Source organism: Eumetopias jubatus, unplaced genomic scaffold (assembly GCF_037043125.1).
Source record: "Eumetopias jubatus isolate StellerSeaLion01/CBP00866 unplaced genomic scaffold, mEumJub1_p1.0 scaffold_8, whole genome shotgun sequence".
Taxonomy (NCBI): Eukaryota; Metazoa; Chordata; class Mammalia; order Carnivora; family Otariidae; genus Eumetopias; species Eumetopias jubatus.
This window is the reverse complement of record NW_028274814.1, coordinates 59,668,823-59,690,860: the sequence shown is the minus strand read 5'-3', so window position 1 is coordinate 59,690,860 and position 22,038 is coordinate 59,668,823. Positions and strand designations below refer to the sequence as shown.

The 22,038-nt window shown below is 36.1% G+C and overlaps 1 protein-coding gene across 1 annotated transcript in view; it reads left to right on the top strand.

Moving 5' to 3' along the window:
- Nucleotides 1-22,038, top strand: part of SOX5 (SRY-box transcription factor 5) — a 1,012,050-nt gene that overhangs the window by 988,686 nt on the left and 1,326 nt on the right. Inside the window, exons 16-18 of the mRNA XM_088025573.1 lie at nt 11,846-11,954; nt 14,778-14,951; nt 20,776-20,992. Of these exons, the coding sequence (XP_087881699.1) occupies nt 11,846-11,954; nt 14,778-14,951; nt 20,776-20,992 (500 nt within the window). The remainder of the gene's footprint in view (nt 1-11,845; nt 11,955-14,777; nt 14,952-20,775; nt 20,993-22,038) is intronic.

Sequence of the window (22,038 nt, the reverse complement as noted above, 5' to 3'; positions counted from 1 at the left end):
TATCCTCCTGGAGATCAAGGGATATCTTAAGATCAGAGTATTTTGGCAGAGAAGAAAAGGACCAGAATGGCTATCGAATAGGAAAAGGCCATTGTAAGCCACAGCTGCGTGATAAAAATAATATCAAAGCTCTCAAATATTTTCTTCATGAAAACCTCGTGAAAGCATGAAAATATTTTCTTCATGAGACTGGTTTGTTTTGATTGTGTTAGATTTGTTGTCATCTATCTAACCACTTTAGTTCTTGGCACTATTATGTGTTCAGGGCCTTATACCTTGTCTGTAGTTCTTAAAGAAGTAAAGCGCACATAAGCATGAACACACCCCAACATTGCTTGGGTGACAGATTAAACCAATGAATGTGTGTTCTCTCACATGTTTCTACATGTTAAGGCCGACTTCTGTACTACTTTCATATAGAAAACAGATGTCACTCACAAACATAAACATGCAGATGCATGCTTCTGTTTTTTACCATAGAGAATTCACCCAGCAAGCAAACATTAATTGCCTACAGTGTACCTGAAATCTAAATCTCTACACATGCTATGAATTCCTCTATTACTGCAAGTAAGAATACCTGGCAAAATGCCTTACTTTTCCTCCTGAGGTTCAGTGAAAATTCATTGCAAATTTCCATAGAATAAGGGGGAAATTTAGAGAATCAGAGGTATATTTTAAACCGTAATTTATTCAACAATGATAACAGTCTCTCTTTTCACTTGTCAGTCATACTCCTAAGAAAGCCTTACCACCTACTATATAGACTCATTTGTAAACAGAAGTTAATATTTATCACTCTGCTGCTTGGACACTCTTCCACTACAACCTCCTCTTTTTCGGCTATTGTCAACCTCTTTCTTTCCCTTTAACAGAGTGCCAAACATGAAATGACAGTGACCAATGTTGACTTAATGTGGATGTTTAATAATGAAAAAAAGTGTGTCAGTCCTAGCATTAGTTACAAATGGCAGTAAGTGTATCGGATGGCAGCCCTGTAATAATTTTACATCCATCATTCTTTCCTGATGCTTCGCTGGCCATCTGATGGATGGGGCCAGCAGTTTTAACTCTTCAGAAACTGACACAGTGTATCTAGTTCAGCATTATCTAACACATGCTCCTTCCCTCCGATAAGGACAAGGCATGTGAGGAATTGTGAATTACAGGTTTTGCTTTGAAAAAGTGAATATGAAGGGATTCATGCCTCTGCATTCAGGGGAAGACACTACAATTAATTAATGATTTATGGATGGCTTTTGTAGATCTTGCCTTTAGCCAAAATGAATTCTAGAAGTCAAATAAGAACTAGATATTTCAGTGGTTAGAGGAAAAAAATTCATGAAGGAGGAAGGCATGTTAGGTAAATCCTTCCAGAGGAAGTGAGATAGATCCCTTGCCTCACCATGACAAAGCAGGAGCTTTTGGGGGTGGGGGGTGGGGGGATGGCGCAGTTGTGTGTGAGCACTCGTGTGTGATTTTTAAAAAGCCCCCAAACTTTTAAGACTGCTGGTTGGAATTTGTCTAGGAAAAATTACAGTGACACAAATTATGAATATTTTTCTTTATAAAAGTGAGTATATATTATTTTTTGATTTCTACATTTACATATTAATTATTCCACTACTTTAAAAGACACACGCAAATCTGACGTTGAATGCTTGCCTTTTTTTTATTGGAGCCTCTCTACTCTGAAAATTTATATAAAAGGGATAGGGAACTGCTTTCTAGGCAACTGATTATTAGGAAATCTAGACCAGCTTTTTATGTGCAAGTTGGCATTTGATCCTTAGGTTTTCTTCTCTTTTGTTTTTCATTCGTAAAACCTTCTTAATTCTGAGTGTCTTAGCTAGGGAACACTTCTTATGGGACAGGAAGGGAGAGGAAAACCCCTTAGTGAATATTATCAGCACAGAGCAGCCAGTTTTTAAAGACCATGACAAAAAGGCAAATAGGTATTATGTCATCATCCATCCATCACTCTAGATGTCAGCCTTTCAATAATTCCAATCGACATTCTCAACAGGCTGGTGCAAGTTAAAGGGGCTGTTTGTTTCTAGAAATTGAGTATGGGCTGTCTATAGCCTTTTGTTCCAGATGGTTTTCTTCTGTGTCTTTTCATTTCTTTCTTTTTCTTTCTTTTCTTTTTGGGGGTATTTAATTGAAATACATGCCGAGTTTGCAGACTGCAAAGATCAGAGCTGTTTTCGTCCAGCAGTGGTAACTATGCATTAAACATTTTGATTTGTTTGAGCTTGAAGTTTAGTCCTTTTTTGCCATTTGCTTCATGGAGTTTGTGTATATTTACAGCCTCTGCATTTAATGGCCACATGCCTTATTTTCACAGATGGCCAGTGGAAGACTTTTTCTTTCTCTTAGTATAGCGCGCTTTCAGTCTTGCTACATTTGTCACGGTGCCACTACTTGGAGCTAGCAAGTGCCCACGCTTGGTGGGGAGCAATTATGGTGTGAGTTTTTAAGGAGCTTTTTAAAGGTTTTTTTTTTTCCAGTAAACTTTTTATGGTTTAATTTTCAAGCCTAGAAAAGCTGTGCATGTTTTCAAACAGAGAGTCTTGTGTTCTTTGCATCATTCTGGTAGAGGGGTTAGTGCAGGATGGTCCAATAAAATGAGACACACAGGGCATGCCAAATTGGGCTTTCGGATAGACACCCACAGGCCTCTCTGATGATTGAAATTGTCTATTCATTTAAAGACACGAGGAGATGCTCACAATAGTATTCCTGAAAAAAGCAAGTTTGAAAACACCATGTAGAGAATGATCCAGATATTTTTAAAGTATAGTTCTCTGTTGCGTAGATAAAACACTAGAAGAATAATATAGTGTAGTGATGCCAAGGTGATAGGGTTGTAACTTGGTACACAGGGGCCCACATTTCTGATTTTCCCAAATTTCCTATAAGTAAAGTAAGAATCACTTTTGTTGTTGGACCAGAAGTGTTCTCTTTAAAAACCTGATCTATTAAGAGTGGTCTTTCCTTCTCCCTTGCTCCTATCCTCATTCCCAAGATCGAATAGCTGCCTTCAAGACAATTAAACAGTAAAGCACTGAAATAATTAGAGACATTTGTTTTTCAATTACCCTCTTATATTTACTAGATGTGTTGCATTCTCTATTGTCATTTATTGCAAACTACTTTACCAATATGGATTAAAAATTATGAGGAAAATATTCTGAATTGCGCATGCATTTCAAAGGATCTCATTGAATCTCTTCAAGCCTACCACTTCTCTTTTTTTTACAAATGAGAAAGACTTGCTTATGGGTCATAGGAATAATAACGGCTACTGCTATTTATTTTGTGCCTCGCCCTTTTCAAAGTGATTTCGCATTAGCTTGCAACCTTGTACTGTAATATAAGCAGAACGGTATTCTATCTTTGTTTTAAAAATAAAAACGAGATTTGAGAAGATTGCAGGAATTCCAGTGGGAGATCAGTTTTTAAGCCAAGGTCTTGTGGCTTGGAGTTCAGTCTCTCTTCTAAAAGACCGTGCTGAAGAAGTTCGAGAAAGTATTCAGTGCCTGATGATTGGCTTGTGCTCCAGCATTGGTCATGTATATTAGTTAGTACAGTCTTGAGGCTTTATTACAGAAATCTCATTTACGCAATCCCCATCTCCATAATATGTACATCGTTCTTCCCATTCTTTGTTTTTCCTGTATCTGTTCCCTTCCTAAGTCTCTCTTCCTTCACCACGCACCACCAGCCTCTTCACTAAAGGATGAGCTAGGAAAACAAAAAGAACTCGCTCCATCTTATTTGTTTTGCTTCTCGTAAGCAGTGCTGATAAAACATGTGAAGTTTTAGCTGTTGATTAAATTGAGATTCTAAATATCTTTTCTAATCTGTATTTTTCTCTCCCTTCCCTTAAAACAACCATGGATAATTGAAAAGTGAACTATAACTCCGATGTGCCTGTTTCTATTTGTCAGACCCAGCATTTGTGAACCAAGCCATGACTCTTTAAAATAGTCCAATTATATTTATTTAACTGAGTTGACTATTGGCTACTGAGGCTACATTCATAAGAAAGCTAACAGTTTTATAGCTTTTATTCCATGAAAAGGAAAAATTAAAGAGAAAAATTCTATACATTTCTGTAACTCAATAACTGGGTTACCCATTGTTTATAGAACAATTATCATCAGACAATGTTCAAGTTTTGTGTTTACATCTATGTAGCCCTCCCACCTACCGGACATCCCGCCTTGGTGGTGAATTCTGTTGTTTTTCTTTGTTGGCCTCCTGTTTTTCTCACGTTAACCCTTTTGATTTAACTCAGTGCTCCACAGTATGTCTATCTGCCCTGCTTTGAAATTTAACAAGGTCTTTTTTTAGACTTTGGTTGAATGCTGACCACATACACAAACATTTGAAAACTCAGGTCTTAGTTTTTTCTTCTCCTGCCTTCCCGTTTCCACATGTACACAGCGTAAGCAAAGGCCAGTGTTTTGCCTTGACGGTGTTCATGTGTGCCTTCTTTGTGACTGATTTGTTTTCTACGGATTCCTTTGAGTGGCTTTTTTGTGCATGAATCTTCCAGGCCTCAGTGACTTCTTCCTGTCCCTGGCAGTGGTTTTCTGTTTTAAGGACTAAATTAGTACTGTTGAATTTGGGCATATAACTAACTGTGTCTTTCACAAAGTACCTGAATCTGTGAATCTGATTGTTTCCGTGAATTTGGCAGTCTCTTCACAAAATATAATCTCAATAACCCTATGTTTCTTCTTCATAATTTGAAATCTCTCCCTTGACTTTAAGAAAATGATGGCAGAATTCTCAGTTACAAGTGGAGGGCCCTTAAGGTTTGAAACTTAAAAACTTTTGGGAAAACTGTCATTTATGATAGAGAAAATGTGTATAGTTTTATATATTGGTCACAATTTTTTAGTTTTGTTTTAGGGAGTGTCCAGTAAAGTAGGACATAGAATTGCAGTTTTGAAAGACAACGAAAAGGGCCTTGAATTTCCTCTTCAGTATTTTTAATATGTCAGACATAGGTAGTCCTATGTCCAGTACTCGAAAATCTCCAGAAAGGGGAAATTTTTTACATCTTGAGGCAGCTCATTTAATGGACAAACACCTCTGACTATTAGACAGTTCTTTGTGGTTCATTATATTTCACCTGATAACTTAAAGCCATTGGTCAGTGTTGTATCTGTTGACTGTATATAAGTAAGTTAATTCTTAAGATATTTAAAGACAGGTATTTTGTACCTGCTTTTCCCATCCCATTCAACTTTCTCTTTCAGGGTCCAATGTAACTTCTCCATCATGACAATAAGGATATTGATAGGAACATAATCCAAAGCTGAGTTAAGCCCAAAACATTATAACCATTGAGCATCCCTGGTCTGCATTCCAGTTCCTGTAGAAAAATAAACTAAGGTCATTATAATATTGTTTTTGTTAATGAATCCATACTGGCTTTTTGTTGTCACTACATCCTCTATTACGTGCTCTTAGCCAAAGTTTGTAACCATCAGCTCTGTCTTTTCTGGAACATACATTAAGTGCTCAGGTCATTGTTCCTCAAATTTCTCTCTTCTTTCGTAAGTCAGAATTAATTGTCATTAACTTTCTAATATTTCTCCTACTTTAAATCAGTTCTTTAAAAATTATAGGAATTCATCAATGTTATCTACAAGTCATGCTACTATCTTGGATAATTATTCATCTGGATTAAGACTTGAATTCATAGAAACTGTGTTTCCTTCAAAACCATTCTGTCTATCTTCAACTTTACAATACTTTTTAAGAAAACTTGATCTGCCAGTACATTTCAATTTGACCAGATTGCCTAAGTTTCTAAGAAATTTAGATGAAATTATACTTCAGGAAACATTTCATGAAGGTGGCTACCAAATTTCATGAAAGGAAATTAAGCTGTGAACAAAATTATGTGTTCTAATTCATGATTTTCTCCACTAGAAGAATCTCTGGATATTGAAAAAGAAAACATCAAGATTAAATAAGGATGATTTTGTAGATGAGTAGACCAGAGGCCATTTATGGACCTTTCCAACCCCTTAGTTTCCATGTCTCTGTGACTGATCCTCTGATGGAAATATTCCTAAAAGATACCAGATTTCAGGGTACTAATGTGTCTGGAAATATCCCACTGGATACATTCACATTTGACCAGAGTAAAATTAGTGAATTATTTCTTCAACTTACGTTCTTGTTAGTCTTGGAGGGAAGTGTATGTGTGTGTGCCTGTGTGTGAGAGAAGAGAGAGAGAGAATGTATTTGTATATAATTTATATACAATTTACAAGAAAGCCTTTTCTCCCATTTGTGCTGTTAGATTATGTGGGTGGATGGTTATTTTTTAGAAAATGGCGTTCTCAGTAAGCAAGGGTGGAACCGAGAGGTTGAGGGGTGGACATATGCATTATTTCTTTGTATTTTACTTAAGCTGATGAGAAAAATCTCCAAATGATAAATCATTATGACATTATAAATAATCTTTCATCTTCTTTGGTGGTCTGTGAGGTTCACATAATTGGAAGGTTAAAAACCTTTTTGGTTTCATTCTTCCTCCCATGTCATTAGTATAGAAGTAGACCATAAAAAAAAAAGTGCAGCCAGAAGGGGTTTAACTGTTACTGAGTTAACATTTGACAGTCACACTCTATTCTGTCATTTCATGCATGTGCTTTTTATGAGTTTTATAGCTTTGTGAGCTTTATTTCAGGGATGTCCATTATGATAGCTGATCCACAGCCCATCTCTCTTTGTGTATGTGTGTCTGCTGGGGAGCAAAGCTCATCACTTATACGAATCCCAATTTCAAGGAGTAACAGAGGAACCATTTAGTCATGCATTGTTTAATTTGGGATTAGGTAACTAAGGAAATATCTACCTCCTCTAAAACAGAGTTTTTGTGTGTTTTTTGTTTTGTTTTGTTTTTGACTGTTCTATGAAATAACACAGGATATTCGTTTGAGCCTCTATAAACAGCGAATTTTTAGTTATTTTCTGGATAAATTGAAGTAATGGAATAGGAAAAGTTTTCAATTTGTTCATCATGTCTGAAAATCATATAGAAAATAAAAAAGATTAAATACATTATTTTAGATGACAGACAAGAGGAATGAAAAAAATCTCAGCAATTTTTAGAGTTGTTAACAAAATTCTCCTTTTGAATGCATATTTGTCCACTACTCTAGCCAGGGAAAATAAAAGGTCATAACCATGGCAAGTTACTTAATACTGTTATTGAACTGACTATTCCTGTAATTCATATATGTTAGGAAGAATCTTTATTTTTTCAATTTCCTTCATTGACCTCTTTCCCTAATATTAAAAGCACAGATATCTTAATTTTTTAAGCTGATGAGAATCTATCATTATATTTAAACCCCATTTTACAAATTAGGATTCTGGGACTCAGAGAGGAGAATTGATTTGTCTAAAGTAATATACACAGCAGAGTTTGGTTAAGAAGTAATGTTTTTGGATCCCCAAGCCCATTATTTTCTGTATGGGTCATTTTCTATATTTTCAAATATGTCCTCTTCCCATTAATCCCTATGGTCTTTTGCCATTCAGAATGTACAGATCTTTCCTGACTACTTCTAATCAACTCATTGCTTACATCTCTAGATATTTCTTGGCTTTCCTTGTTGATTCCCACCATAGCCTGGTGTCATGCACGAACAGTACATGTGTTGTTTTCTACTAAGCAAGTCAGTTGAATGAGCCCCAGAGCCCAAGACCAGCTGCTAAATTGCCTAAGTGAATATTAGCACAGTAATAATACTTCTTTAAATGCTGGGTTTAGAATCATTTATTTGATCCAAAAAAAAAAAAACACTATATGATCTAAAACTTTATTTTCTTCTGTAGATGAGATACAATTCATTTGGATCCTTGCTCAAGTCAACATAGGATCACAAGATTTTTCAAGTAAAAATAGACTTTACCTTGATCTCAGTAAACCTACAGTATTGTATAAGATTTGATTAGCCAGGTAGGAATCATCTTTCCAAAGGAAATCTTATTGTTATCCAATTGCTAATTTGTATTCAAGAGAGAAAGCATACAGGTCATCTTGTTTGATCCTTATTTGTAAATTCTCAAGACTCTTTCATTTTGACTACTTTGTAGTAATTAATATGCTTGTACCCTCTACTCTGCGATTACTCAGAGCATTTCAGAATTTTAGCAAGTATTTCTTTAAATGTGTTTATTTTTCTTTAATTTTTGCTTTATTTCTGATAGAAAAAAGGTAGATGAGAGAAAACCAGTGAATCTTGTCAGTTTCAGACCAACATTTGGATAGTATTGAAGGGCAGTAAAGTAGAAGTGCTGTACTGGATTTTTATTCAAGAACACCGATCTTAAAGTAGGGGCATGAGGTGTTCTTTTTCTGTACAAATTCTTAACTAATGTGTTTTTTATTAGAGCCAGATGGGACTAAGAGTCTAAACTTTGGTAAAAATTATCACTTGTGCCCATCAGCATTTTTTTCTGCTCCCCCAAACTCAATTTCTTGTTTCCCATTTTCAGCATCTTCCCATTTACCCCCTTTCTACCTGATATCAAACTGCACTCATTTTATGTCAGCTAGCTCTGTTTGTTAATTAAGAGAGGGAAAGAGTGGGGGGAGGGGTAGAGAAAGAGGGAGAGAGACAATATCAAGCAGGCTCCACACCCAGGGCAGAGCCCTATGCAGGGCTCGATCTCACAACCCTGAGATCATGACCTAAGCCAAAATCAAGAGTCAGACACTTAATCCACTGAACCACCCAGGCAACCTCAGCTGCCTCTATTTAGGAAAGATTAATTTAATTATAGGAACCTTGGGAATCAAAATATTACCTTATTGAGCTATGTTGGCACGTTTGAAAAGAGGCTTTTAGAAAGGGAAAGATTTAATCCAGGGAACAGAATCTTAAATGGTTGAATTTTAGACATGATAGTGCATAGATGGACTTTCTGGGGACAGGGACAGCCAGGGATGCTGGAATTGGAAGGAGTGGGGTCAGAGGGATCTTCTCAAGGCACCAGCATTTGTGCTTTATAACATATGGCTGATTCTTTCTCCTCCTATATACCTATAGATTGAATTTAAACTTCTGAGAACTATTCTTAAATTCAACTCATTCTTCTGATGTTTCAGCATATTATCTAGACAACTATCCACGTAAAGATTTATATATACTCCATACATAAGAACTAAATATTTGGGACACCTGGGTGGATCCTGGGTGGCTCAGTCGGTTAAGCATCTGCTTTCAGCTCAGGTCATGATACAGAGTCCCGGGATCGAGCCCCACACTGGGTTCCCTGCTCAGTGGGAGACTGCTTCTCTCTCTGTGCCTCCCCCTGCTTGTGTTCTCTCCATCTCTCTCTCTCTGAGATAAATGAGTATAATATTAAAATTTTACAAAAGTACTAAAAATAAATTTTTATTTACTATAGGATCAATTTTCATGTGAAATTCTATGGCAATTATTTGCCATGGAACCATTGTGTTTTAATATACCATATATTTACTATAGAACCACTTAGGTTTTAGTATAGCCCCCTTACCTCAATTCCTTTAAGTCTTCTGAATTTCTTGTCGGCAAGGGTTTTTAAAATGTGCCAATGTTACCGTTTTGATTTACATGCTGTTTGTTGTAAGGTGTTTTAATTAAAGGCACACCACACATTCTCTAATTCCTCCAGTCACATCTCATTTCCCTGTTCACATGTCTGAGAATCAGCTATGCAAAAAGTCACAAAAACAGTGCAGCTTACCCTGTTGACTTCCACTATCTCGCACGGACATGTTCTTGGGAAGTATTATACATTACATTTTGGGTAGCTAATTAAATAATTTTATTATATTGTATACTTTAGGGATAGATGATTAGAGGTCACTTACTGTAAAAACTGTTGGTTAGTTTCCTGCCCATTATTTGCTAATTTTAGCTCTTGGTAAGATGGCACAAGATTCATACAGCTGAACTCAGAACCTTAGAAGTCACTCAGCATTTCGTCCTTTTTCTACTCCAATTGCCTCCATTTTGCTTTTTCTTCTTAAAAGAATTTGCTTCAGAATGGAAAACTCTTTCTAAAATATGTAGGATTTATTGCCCTATCCACCATTAAATCAAAACCTGAGAGGCAATCCATGCTTAGTACATTCATTCCCCAAAGATAGTACAGTAAAGTCTTCATTGACTGGAGATGATCAGATCATGTTGATGGTGTGTGTGTGTGTGTGTGTGTGTGTGTGTGTGTGTGTGTGTGTGTGTTTAATGTAACTGTCTTCTATTTTAACAGCTACATTTACTATAAAGAGAGTCTGTTAAGCTGGTGTCCTTGGTGCTCCTGTTCTTAGCTGAATATATACAACACTCTCAGCAAAAGAAATCCAGAGCATATAAAGCCCCAGAAAATACCAATTTCACACAAACTAATTGGATCAGTTTCTACATTTTTAAATATATAATTTATTTCAACTTAGTACTATATTATCCTATAGAACTCGAGTTGATATCAACTATTTTGTTTCCAATTTCCCTGCTATGTTTTATACTAATGGACAATTAAATACTTTTTCTACTAAATCATGTAGAGAATTTGATGAATAGGAGTTCCAAGGCCACTAAATTTAGAGAACTTTTTGTCTAGTATGTACAATTGTAATACTGTCAGAGATTTTGTAGAGATAAAGCATATACTATATTAAGAATATCAATACCCTAATGGTTCTTGGTGGGAACATTAGTTGGACCCCTTTACCTGTAATACAATTATTTTAAGTAGTTAATTATTTTCTGTGAACATTTCATTATGTCAATAGCTATCCCACAGTATATGTGGTTCATTTGTACAGTTCATGATGGTGTTTCTCAGAAAATGAGGTAAATAATTATAAAGAAACCTGAGCAAATTTTATGAAATCCGATAGATGCTTTTCTTAAAACTGTTTTGGAACCAAGTCATCCTCACAGCAGTGATGGAAAGTGCTAGAAAAAGTTGTAAACCTTCCATTGTATGCTTTTTCTTTTCGTAAAATCACCCAATTACTTAATTGGAAGTAGTTTAATATCTTATACGGTTTAGATTGAGCATTATATATTTTCCTTGAAAATAATTGTTTGTAATGCCATGTTCTCCATGAATTCAAATCATGCACTGCATGCTTTTAAATGACTTGATGTCTTTGCAGATCTAATTTTGGTGTATTTGTATCTCAAATAATTCGCCAACTCAATATTTTGGCTTAGCAATCCAAATCAAATTGTGGTCCAAGTAGCAGGCACTCACATCGAATGTACAGAGACTTGACAAGCAATTAGCAATGAATATTTAAACGTCTTCATTACCCTTGCATGAGGAATGCAGATGGCATTTAGGGAGATGGCAACCAGAGGGCACTACTGTGAATTATGTTTCTATCAGTTGGTCACCTGACTATTGGAAGACTTTCTCTGGGCCCCATGCCACTCCTATACTTCTACTGTCTGGCTAAAAATAAAGGCATTCCAAATGTTGTAAAACAGGTTGCTTTTATGAAATTTCTCAGCACATTTTATGATTTGGGAAGATTGTCTCCAAGGATCCCTGCACATACCCCTGAGGCATACCAAATCCAAATGCCAAGACTGTATAGGGGATTCTAAGAATCAGAGTTCCTTCAAAAACCCTGCTGATCATTTGATGATCAATTACTTCAGCATAATGTGCTGAATGTGCAAAGGTGAATAAATCAACGTTCTGTCCCTCCCAGAAGCTAATGTATTATATATGGCCCAAGAAAAGAATGTCTTTGAATAATTATAATTTCCAGATTGAGCTCTCATTATAAATTTCTTTTTTTAAGGAAAAAACAACACTGGAGAGTCTGACTCAGCAACTGGCAGTTAAGCAGAATGAAGAAGGAAAATTTAGCCATGCCATGATGGATTTCAATATGAGTGGAGATTCTGATGGTTTGTGAAAATTGTTCATGTATATTCTGATAGTGTACAGACGTGTCTATTTAGTGCCAGTTAAAACTACCAAAAAGTCTATAAGATAGCCACATTATACCTGGTCATTATAATAAGAGCTCACATGTACTGAGCAGTTCCCATGTGCCAAGCAATCTGCTGAGGGCTTTGCATAAATCATCTCATTAATTTCTAGCACAACCTGTGAGATAAATACTATTACAAATGAAGTATTTGTAATATTTGGCCCTGGGAATTTTGAATCATTTTTCTCCAAGATAACAGGGCTGTGATTACCAGAGGCAGGTCTTGGATTCAAGATGGCATGATTCTGAAGCAAATACTCCCAGTCACTGCCAGACTTCTCTCTCACTTCCCTATTTCTTGTACCCAAAGCAAACTACTCAGAAACTTGTGTTTACAAGCTCATTTTCAAGTTTTCATTTGTCAAACTCTGACCAGAATATAAGACTAAGCGGACATTTTCAGGAGACACACGTGTGTGTGTGTGTGTGTGTGTGTGTGTGTGTGTGTGTGTGTGCATGTATGTTTGCACTTTGGAACGCTTCACTCTTATACTGTTTACCGTTCAGTCAAGTGTCCTCCCTCCCCTTTAGAACCCAACTGGAATACCAGCTGCCCAACCTCATGCTTTCTTCACGTGCCTCAAGATTTCTGTTGTCTGTATCATCTCTGAACATTTTAAACATCCCCAGTGACAACTAATTAAATTGACACTAATTTTCATAGCACAGCAAACAGAGAAAAAGAAGAAAGTGCTATTCGTCTTACCTTGAGCTGCAGCTGGGAACCTCCCTCCCGTATCAAGTGCCATATATGCATTTTGAGAACACTGTCCTCAAATTTGTTACTATGGGAGAGAAAGTCCCCTGCATATAGAAAAGGCTGCACCAGAGCAAACCATTAGAAAGCATACTTTAGGACCGAGGAGATGGCCTTGAGTTCCCCAAAATACGTAGTTGTCTACTCTGTGCCTTGGGCCAATTCTACTTTTAAGTGCAGTTCTACCCTAGCCAAGAGACTAGCCAAACTTGAGCATGTAGCCAGATAATTTTATCGGAACTGAATTTTATTCAGTTGGCTATCCAACCAAAGTCAGTGTTTTCCTGGCCTTTGGGATCCAAACGTTTCCTTCTCTTTTCTACATCACTTGGCTAAGATAAACGTGGTCTAAGTACATATAAAGAGCTTGTTTAGCTTTGGTGAAGTTGCATAATGTTCATTTTATTGCTTATGTTGCTGTAAGGTGTAAGAACAGGAAAAAGCAGATGTGCAAATGATCATTTGCTGGTTACAAACCCATTTCAGCAAGATGTTGCCATATATTAGCGCTCATTTTTGTCATTAAAAAGACAATTACTGGTAATAACACATTTCATAAATTTTAAGTTGTATTAGCATGATAAAATATATCCATAGTAATCAGCATTAAAACATCAAAACTTTGTTGCTGTTATTTGTTAAAGTCACTCATGCTTGTATGCAAAACATTTTCCAATCTTCATCAGACCAAAGAGCATACTATGAGTGAGAAATAATGAGAAACTCCACCACCAGGTATGCTGTGTTTCTGTTTGCTGCTCTAGAGGTCTTCAAGTCTGGGTAATTTTGGTTGATTTATGTTCCTTCTAACTGAGAAAAGAGAAGAAGAGGAGTCTGAGGGAAGAAAAAAAAAGCAATGCTTTAATTAAAGATAAAAGTTCTAGAAATGCCCAAATTATTTAAAAATTTTATATGCTACCAAAATACATCTCTTCCATATTTTCTAATGATAACCCTGGAAAACTTGGTATCACAGTTCTGTGCTTCCCCCTGCTTCTCCTGATTTTCTTTGCCTAACTCGAGTATGTCTGGAAGCTGTTTAATCTGGTGAAAGTATTCTACAAAGTCACATAAAGCCTAGAGGAGTGAGGGCAGCTCCCAAGGGTTCTACTGTGGCTCTTGGTTATGCTTTATCACCTTGAGTCTTGCTGATTGGAAAAGAACTTTCAGTAGGTCTCTTTGGGTAACTTTAGACATGAGGGAGAAAATTCAAGGGAATGAATATATTATTTGTTTCACCTTAAATATGTGGCTGTGAACTTTTTAAAGAAACCATAGTAGTGTAACTGTTCATTTTTTTCCCCCTACCATTTTCAGAGCTCTTCTAGGGAGCAGGCTATCATTAACGCATCAGTGTATTTCATGTATTTATTCGCACAAAATTGCAAAGAAAAGCCAAACACATTATAGAAGAATTTCTATATTGTATTTTAACCTCAAATTTTTTTTAGCCGCATTTTTATTTATATTACCTCAGAGAGAGGAAAAGGGAATGGCTACTTAGTATTCTGACCGTCTTTAGGTAACAGACACACATCCTCACCTGTGGTCATCCATTGTGCCAAACAGATTAGTGCTTCACAATTTTGTGAGCTTCTCCACCTGTCTAATATTTCCATGGTACCAGCATGCCTATTGGGATGCCCCAGCAATTCTCTTTCCAATTTGCATCAAAGATTACATATTCAAATTTCTTTTGTCCTCTCAAAAGGAAATGGTGAAACAGTCCATAGTCCATCCATAAAAAGGAAAAAATATATTAGAAATGAATTAAAAATACAGATACAACAATTGCCACCACAGAGTTTATCACAAAAACTTCATGAACAAGCATCTGTCTCAAGAACTGAAAGTGCTTTTATATTCATATTTCAATAGACTAGAATAGATATTTCACTAGACAAACATTCAATGGCAAGCCAAAGAAGAGAATAACCAAAGGTCTTAACACTCACATGAAGCAATGTTCCCTATTTTTAGGAAGTGCTGGAGTCTCAGAATCAAGAATTTATAGAGAATCCAGAGGGCGTGGTAGCAATGAACCCCACATAAAACGTCCAATGAATGCCTTCATGGTGTGGGCTAAAGATGAACGAAGGAAAATCCTTCAAGCCTTTCCCGACATGCACAACTCCAACATCAGCAAGATATTGGGTAAGAAATGTATTAATGATTATGTGATGCATGCAATAAATTTACAGCTCTGTTTTCTGCAGTTGTTGAAAGGTATTGGCTTTAGAGGCCAGGCAGTTCATGTGATCTGCTTATCTAAAAAATAAGCACCATTAATTGAGGCTTTTCTTCTGATGACGAAGCATTTCATGTTTGTTGAGAAATGTGCCCAGTTTCTATAGCTTATTTAGTTGTGTGTCTCCATACTAATTGTTGTAATATTTTCTCTTCTTTAAGATCTAGAAATATTTTGTACCAAGACTAAGAAAAAAGTTCTTTTCCTATGAACTACTTGGTAATAGGATTGACCTTTGAACTATAGAATTCTTCACGTGGTAGGGATGGAGGTATAGGTGATGTTTGTTCCTGTACTATAACTGAAAATCAGTTTAGATTGTCAGGACCCAAGAAGATGTGTCGTGTGGTGCAATTTTTGATTTATACTTTTAGTAGCCTTAAGCAGATTTTCAGCATCTTTTATTTATATTTTACTTTTTAGAATTACTGTTCTTTTTTTATTAACATATAGTGTATTATTTGTTTCAGGGGTACAGGTCTGTGATTCATCAGTCTTACACAATTCACAGTGCTCACCACAACACATATCCTCCCCAATTTCAGCATCTTTTAAAAAGGGACTTTTCCTGTCATTTCAGCTTTCAGCTTAACAGATAAAGTACATATTTTCCTTATGTACATAGACACTGACGCACACAGAAGAGATCGTGAGAGGTAAAGGTAGTGATTATGAAGAGACCTACTATATGCCAGTTTAAGTCCCAGAAAAAGAAGGGAAGATTCCATTTCTATTGTGCTGTTCACTTGACATCGTCATCATCTTCTTCATCTTCAGATAGTGTGATGGCCAGCTACTGGATAACCTAAGCAAATTTTGATTATTTATTCTCTGACCTCTAAGAGCTAAACAACAAAAAGAGAATAGGAGCACCTAACTCTGAATTTGGGCTTCAACAAATAAGTAACATTTCTCTACGTTATTAAAACTTTCCAAAAATCCATAATGCACTTGGAATTACATGTACCTAATGCAAGTGAGTGTTCGTTTTGTTCCTTTACGTTAAGGAACTGATCATCTAGAAGGAGTTACTAAACATACACATGTGTTTTTATGCTCCCATATTCTCAAATGCTCATATCTCTGGGTGGAAATATGTGCTACCCAGTCCACAGCACGCATTTGTAATGAGACCAAAACAAACAAAACAAAAACCATTAACCACTTGAACTTAGGTCTCAGTTTTCATCTAAAATGATTTTGAGATCTTTAAATGAATGTTATCTCAAAAGATAAGAGTATGTGAAGCCTAGAAAATGTGAATATTTATGGATAAAGGAAATGCACATTTTTTACATCTCTACCATCTCTGATCTATTTTTCCTTTTTATGACCCTATTTTAACTTCCATATGAAATTTCCCATTTTTTAAAAAATATCATACCTGTTCCATTTGGGAAAAACTCTGGGAAAGAATAAAATACTTTATGTAAGCATATTCCGTATCTTAATGTATCAGTTATCACAAAATTAGAAATTCCAAAATGTCAAAAGGAAAAAACAAACTGAATACTAAGATTGTTTAAGCTGTCCTTGTATCATTCAATTCCTGTGTCTGAATACTGGAAAAGTGATAGTCACTGATTAAAACTTTATCCTAAGTATTAGGGAAATACCAGTTGTGATGATGTGAAATACTTTAGGAAATGCAGCAAAAGATTTTATGGGAAAGATGTGACTAGCTACAAGCATTTCTTTCTGATTTGAAGGAAAGAATATTATAATGACCATATGATTATATCATAATGGGCTACATTAAAAAGAGTGCTGCCTAATTTTAGACTTTTCAATAGAATTGTGCTCATTAAAGATATAGCAGGGAAAAAAAAACACTGAGGTGTTTGGGACCTCAATATTTGGTCATAGCTTCAAACTAATAAGTGATCTGCAAATATCCACAAGATCATTCTAACTGGCCCACTTCATATAAGAGTACAAAGAAAGCTTGATGTTTTCCTCTTTACTGATTGTTTTGGATAACAGCCTCCGACAGCATGCCGCTAATTCATTCTGCTTAAAACAGGCGCTTGAGCTGGGTTGACATTTTACGTAGTCTCTGGGGATCCTAGTTGACATTTTAAAGGGCTTCTAAGCATTTTATAATACCCTAAAATCTGGTTTTAATAAGCCATTCTGCTGAAATTGTTAACATAAGGAATCACCTTTTACTGTTTGGCGCTAGATCAGGGGATGGGGGACATCTTTTTCTGATTAGATATACAGTAGTTGGAGTAAAATGTGCAAATTCATTACAGACCCCATGGAGATGACAATGCTGCTCAGCTCAAACTCTTCATTTTTATTGTATTGCCAGATTTAGAAAGGAAAAGAGTGCTCTCAAAACTGTTTTTTTTTTTCTTCTTATTTTGAGCATCAGATTTTTTGAATGAATCTTCCTCTTTGTCATCAGGGGGAATACCCAGATGTCCTCTCAGTTTTCCATTGTAAAAGGCCAGTCTCTTGAAAAATGCAGGGAACTTACTCCCTGCACGTGGTCCAGGGTAAGCAGTTAGCCCTCCCCCCACCCAGATCAAGAAGACGTTTTCCTCTCCTTTGGAGAGAACTGAAGTGCTCATTTAGTATGTCTCAGGGTTCACATTGTAGCTATATACAGTGGATGCTGTACCTGCAAAACCATTAAAACCAAAACCAAACTCGTCATTTGGTTAACCCTATTCAAAAGTTTTTGAAAAATGAAAACTGTATCTGCCATCAAACAGAAACACTCTTTGTCTCCACTGTCATAAAATGGAATAGTTAGCCATTCTGCCAACTACAGACAGTGCTTAGGCTACCTTAATTCTTCATTTTAAAAAGACATCACTAGGATGTGGCCATCTTTTAAAATGTAATTTAGGATTCAGGGATATTTCCAGAGAAATCATATTAGCAAATGTCTAAATATTCTGTGATTCCAGTTCATGCCAGATTTAGAAGCCAACTTGTCTGAGAATTTATACATCTTTTATTATATATATATATATATCTTTATTTTATCTTTACATAAATATATATATTTTATTTATTATATATATGTGTGTATATATATATATTTTTTTTTTCCTCTGCATTTCAGCCAGATTGACTTTCTTTAAGTTCCTCTAACCCCCCTTCCCACTTGACCATTCTATTCTTCCTCCATAGAAAGCTCTCCCTTTCTGATTCCTACAGGAGTCATTTCCACAGCAAAGCCTTCCGGACCTACAAAAGATTGATCCCAACTCCTTAGCTTCCTGTGCATTCCACAATTGTAATTAAAATAATAAATTTTTTAATTAGCGGCTTAATGTATTTCTTTTCCACTGGAATATGACCCTCAAGAAGATAAAGAACATAATGATTCACCACTGCATATCCAATAATTAATACAGCATGATGCACACAGTAGGAAATCTAAAAAGAGTTATCACATTCTGAGGCATGTTACTATGAGGCATAAACATTCCTTTTCCTTAGAGAAATGTATTCTTTTTGAGCTTATAGAACATTTAGACTTAGAGAAGAACCCTTAACAATTCCTATTCTAATTGAGAATGCTAATTTCTTTGTTCTATCTAGTGATAAAGATAGGGAATTTTAATGTATTTCTTTAATTCTTAAGTAAATTATTTCTGGTAAGCTCACTTTTGCACTCCCGGATCTGAGGTTCAAAATCTGTTGTACATACTTGTAAGAAACTTTCCAAAAAGAATTGATCTAGTTCAATAGTATTATAGCTTTATCTGTATTTATATTTGCCCTGAGAATAACGTAATGTTTTCCAATACCTCTAGAGAATAATGTTGGGCAATATAGAGTTTGAGATTGTACCTACAAATTATTGGACGTGGCTATTTAAACACAAATTTGAGAAAGGAATAGAAAAACAACCTCTATTATTTGAACTGTAACTTGGATTTCTGTAGTAAATAGAATAAAATCATATTGGCTATCTAGATTGGAAAAAATCTGTTTATAAATTTTTGTAACACTTGCATGGATATACCCACCCGGGCAACATCTGTTCCAATAGGAATGAATCCTAAGGGAAGAGTATTGTCCCTTTTACTGTATTCCTTTAATACATATAACAGCCCATATTGAGGAATTGTCTGCATTTGTAGGGAAGAACTGTTCATCGGTAAACCATTTGCATTTGAGATATGGAATTATGGTTGAGTAATGAACCCATCTGAAAACCTTAAGATCTTGCTTAGGTGACTTTGGAAGGCAGGTATAGGCTTCCGTACCAGAACATATTTGGTAGGGAACTCCCAATTCCAGTTACTTTGGTCTTTGTACTTTTGGGTAGAGTTGAACTGTTTACTTGCTGATAAACACACTTCATCTGCAAATAGATTCTCCTCACGTGCTTAATAAAAAGTCATCATTATTACCACTACTTCTCTTACTACTACACATAGCCACAGTAATAGAACCAAAGCTTTAAATCACATTTATATTGAGAATTAGCATCATTATTTTCTTTTGAAAAAATTTTTTATTATTGTGTTATGTTAATCACCATACATTACATCATTAATTCTTGATGTAGTGTTCCATGATTCATTATTTGCGTATAACACCCAGGGCTCCATGCAGAACGTAGCATCATTATTTTTAATTAAGTTGCAAACATTTTTGTGTGTGTGTGATCCTAGTTGAAACCAAACCCAAATCAAAAGTGAAAAGAAGGGGAAAACCAATTTGGATTACCAATTTGGATTAATATTATTAATGCATACGATAGCACAAGAAATGACATCGTTATATATTATTGAAAGTGATTTATTAAGAGAAAAATCTTACCCCATACATACTTATTCTTGTAATTCTGACATCCGCTAGATCATAGATAGCAGATGGGTTTGGGTATCTAAAAACATACATTGTAGCATATTCGTGTTCAATTACATCCAACCTGAGTTTGAGTCACAGATTTGCAAACTATTAATTGTGTGACCTTGGGTAAGTTACTTCATCTGTTTGAACTTCAATTTTCTCATCTTTGGAAATAGGTATAAATGCTAAAACTACCTTACAGGATTCCAGTGAAAGGTAAAAATAAGACAACTTATGTAAAGTTTTTAGCATAGTATCTAGCACACAGTAGTTACCCAGTGCATGTTCATTAAGATAATTTTTTGTAATTAAAGTTTTAATGAAATGAATTTTTAAATGCAATCATTCATGAAAGCATACTTAAACATTTTGAGGAAAATTTTATGTAATATATGTTAGAAATTATATGTAATATATGTTAGAAATTATATGTAATATATGTTAGAAGCCTTGTAGTAAGTAATGTGCCCCCCACGTAAAAATACTCAGTAACTAGATAATTAGCCACAGATTGAAAATGTGTAATAAGTTTTTGCATAACTTTTCATTTCACAGTTGACCTATTGTGGTCTAATGTGGAAACGAAAGGTATATTCTTTAAATTATCTGTGAGCTTTTAAATATATAATACACATGGTTGGCTACACTGTTAATTCCAGCCAGAAAAAAAAATAGATCCCCCCACCTTTGTATCTTCGGGTACATAGTTTCCTTAAGGACATAGCCGGCAGCGCCTCTGTTCTTGTGGGATCTCACCTCATGAGTCATAGTTCGCTAATCAAACACATTTTTATGTATTTCTGGGTTTGGGCCAGCATTTTTACTTTAGATTTTCTTGTTCTCAGTGATATCTTTTTAGGAACCTTCGCAGCTGTGCATATTGGAATCCTAACCTTCTTTTCCTCACAGGATCTCGCTGGAAAGCTATGACGAACCTAGAGAAACAGCCGTATTACGAGGAGCAAGCCCGCCTCAGCAAGCAGCACCTGGAGAAGTACCCCGACTACAAATACAAGCCCCGGCCGAAGCGCACCTGCCTCGTGGATGGCAAAAAGCTGCGCATTGGTGAATACAAGGCAATCATGCGGAACAGGCGGCAGGAAATGCGACAATACTTCAATGTTGGGTATGGACCTTTCAGTCGCTTTTTCATGGGGAATGCTTCTTGTTATACTTAATGGGATGTGAGACATATTTGGTTTGCTGCGAGCCAGCATTTTGAAAAAGAACCTGAACTCAGTGTATTTTCAGAGACTAGACTATCCCCCACATGATCCTGAAAAAGAATACCTCCACAAGAAGTGACTCCAAGAGCCTAGAACATTGGCTCTCCCATGAGCTTTCCTGACAACTGGCTGAAAAGTAAATAGTTTTGCAGTTCCTTATTAAAAACTAAGAAGTATTATCGGTTCTTGTCCTTGTTGGTGTTCATTACTTCTAAGGCATCACATGGACAAGTTCGACACCATCCTTGTTTGAGATCATACATCATAAAAATGATTTCAAGAGAAACACTTGCTTTGGAATATAGAGGGATTTCTGGGCGATCAAGGCACACGTGTGGCCTTTGTAGATCACGCAAAATGGAGATTCTACTTAGGGCACGACAAGATTGTGAACGGGGAAGGCTCACTTCTGGGGAATCAAGAATGTAGATCCCAGGAGGTTTTACCCTGCTTCCTACAGGGCGAGCCTGGCTACGGTGTCCTATTACGCTGCCTGCAGCTTCATTGCTTCTGCAGAATTTTCTCAGAAAGCAGAGAAATAAAGTTGCTCATATCTGGAACAGAAGTTAGTAAGATCCCGAGGGCTGCTTAGAATAGTAAACACTGTTCTGAAAATGGCAAGAGGATACCTTAAAAAAAAAAAAAAAAAAAAAAACTTTAAAAGTCTGCCCTATCCTTGTCCCTGGAAAGAGTCTGCCTGCTCTGACCAGTGGCCTGTGATTTACATCCCAGGGCATGAGTCTTCTCAGAGCTGAGCACGAAACCCAACACTGACAAAATAGTAAACATATGAATGAACGAATGAATGAATGAATGAAAGAAAGAAGGCATAAGTGAGCATCATCCATTAATCCCTTCTCACTAAGATCAGCTACATAATTTGTGGAGCCCAGGGCAAAATCAAAATGTGGGGTTCCTGTTAAAGTTAAGAATTTCAAGACTGCGG